Source organism: Microtus ochrogaster (assembly GCF_000317375.1).
Source record: "Microtus ochrogaster isolate Prairie Vole_2 chromosome 14 unlocalized genomic scaffold, MicOch1.0 chr14_random_3, whole genome shotgun sequence".
Classification (NCBI taxonomy): domain Eukaryota; kingdom Metazoa; phylum Chordata; class Mammalia; order Rodentia; family Cricetidae; genus Microtus; species Microtus ochrogaster.
Genome location: NW_004949098.1, coordinates 14,723,807 through 14,724,291, shown reverse-complemented (window position 1 = coordinate 14,724,291; position 485 = coordinate 14,723,807). Strand labels below are relative to the sequence as shown.

General features: G+C 37.9%; 1 protein-coding gene and 1 pseudogene across 1 annotated transcript in view; one reads left to right on the top strand and one right to left on the bottom strand.

Moving 5' to 3' along the window:
- LOC113455442 (zinc finger protein 120-like) overlaps positions 1-139 on the top strand; it is a 19,226-nt gene extending 19,087 nt beyond the window's left edge. Inside the window, exon 5 of the mRNA XM_026787968.1 lies at positions 11-139. Coding sequence (XP_026643769.1) covers positions 11-139 — 129 coding nt within the window. The remainder of the gene's footprint in view (positions 1-10) is intronic.
- Positions 1-485, bottom strand: part of LOC113458017 — a 211,828-nt pseudogene that overhangs the window by 120,610 nt on the left and 90,733 nt on the right.

Genomic DNA, 485 nt, shown 5'->3' with positions numbered 1-485 from the left:
ATGTAATCAGTGTGGGAAAGCCTTTGCATGTCACAGTTATATTCAAAAGCATAAAAGATCCCATACTGGAGAGAAACCCTATGAATGTAATCAGTATCGTAAAGCCATTTGCCCATCACAGCACTCTTCCAAAGCATAAAAAGGACACATAACTCGAGAGAAGGACTATACTTGTAATCATTACGGTAAAGGATTTGGTTATCGTAATACTGTTCAACAGCATAAAAGGACACACACTGGAGAGAAATCCTATGAATTTTATCAGTGTGGTAAAGGTTTGGCATATCACAGTCAACTTTAAGGCATAAAAGAACACATACTGGAGAGAAACCCTATGAATATATGTGTTAAAACTTCTGCTCATTGTGGAGGCCTAAAATTGTGAGCCTGTAATCAACCCAATTATAAAATGGGGCACTGAGCTGAACAGAGAATTCTCAACAGAAGAAGTTCAAATGGCCAAAAGACACTTAAGGTCATGCTCA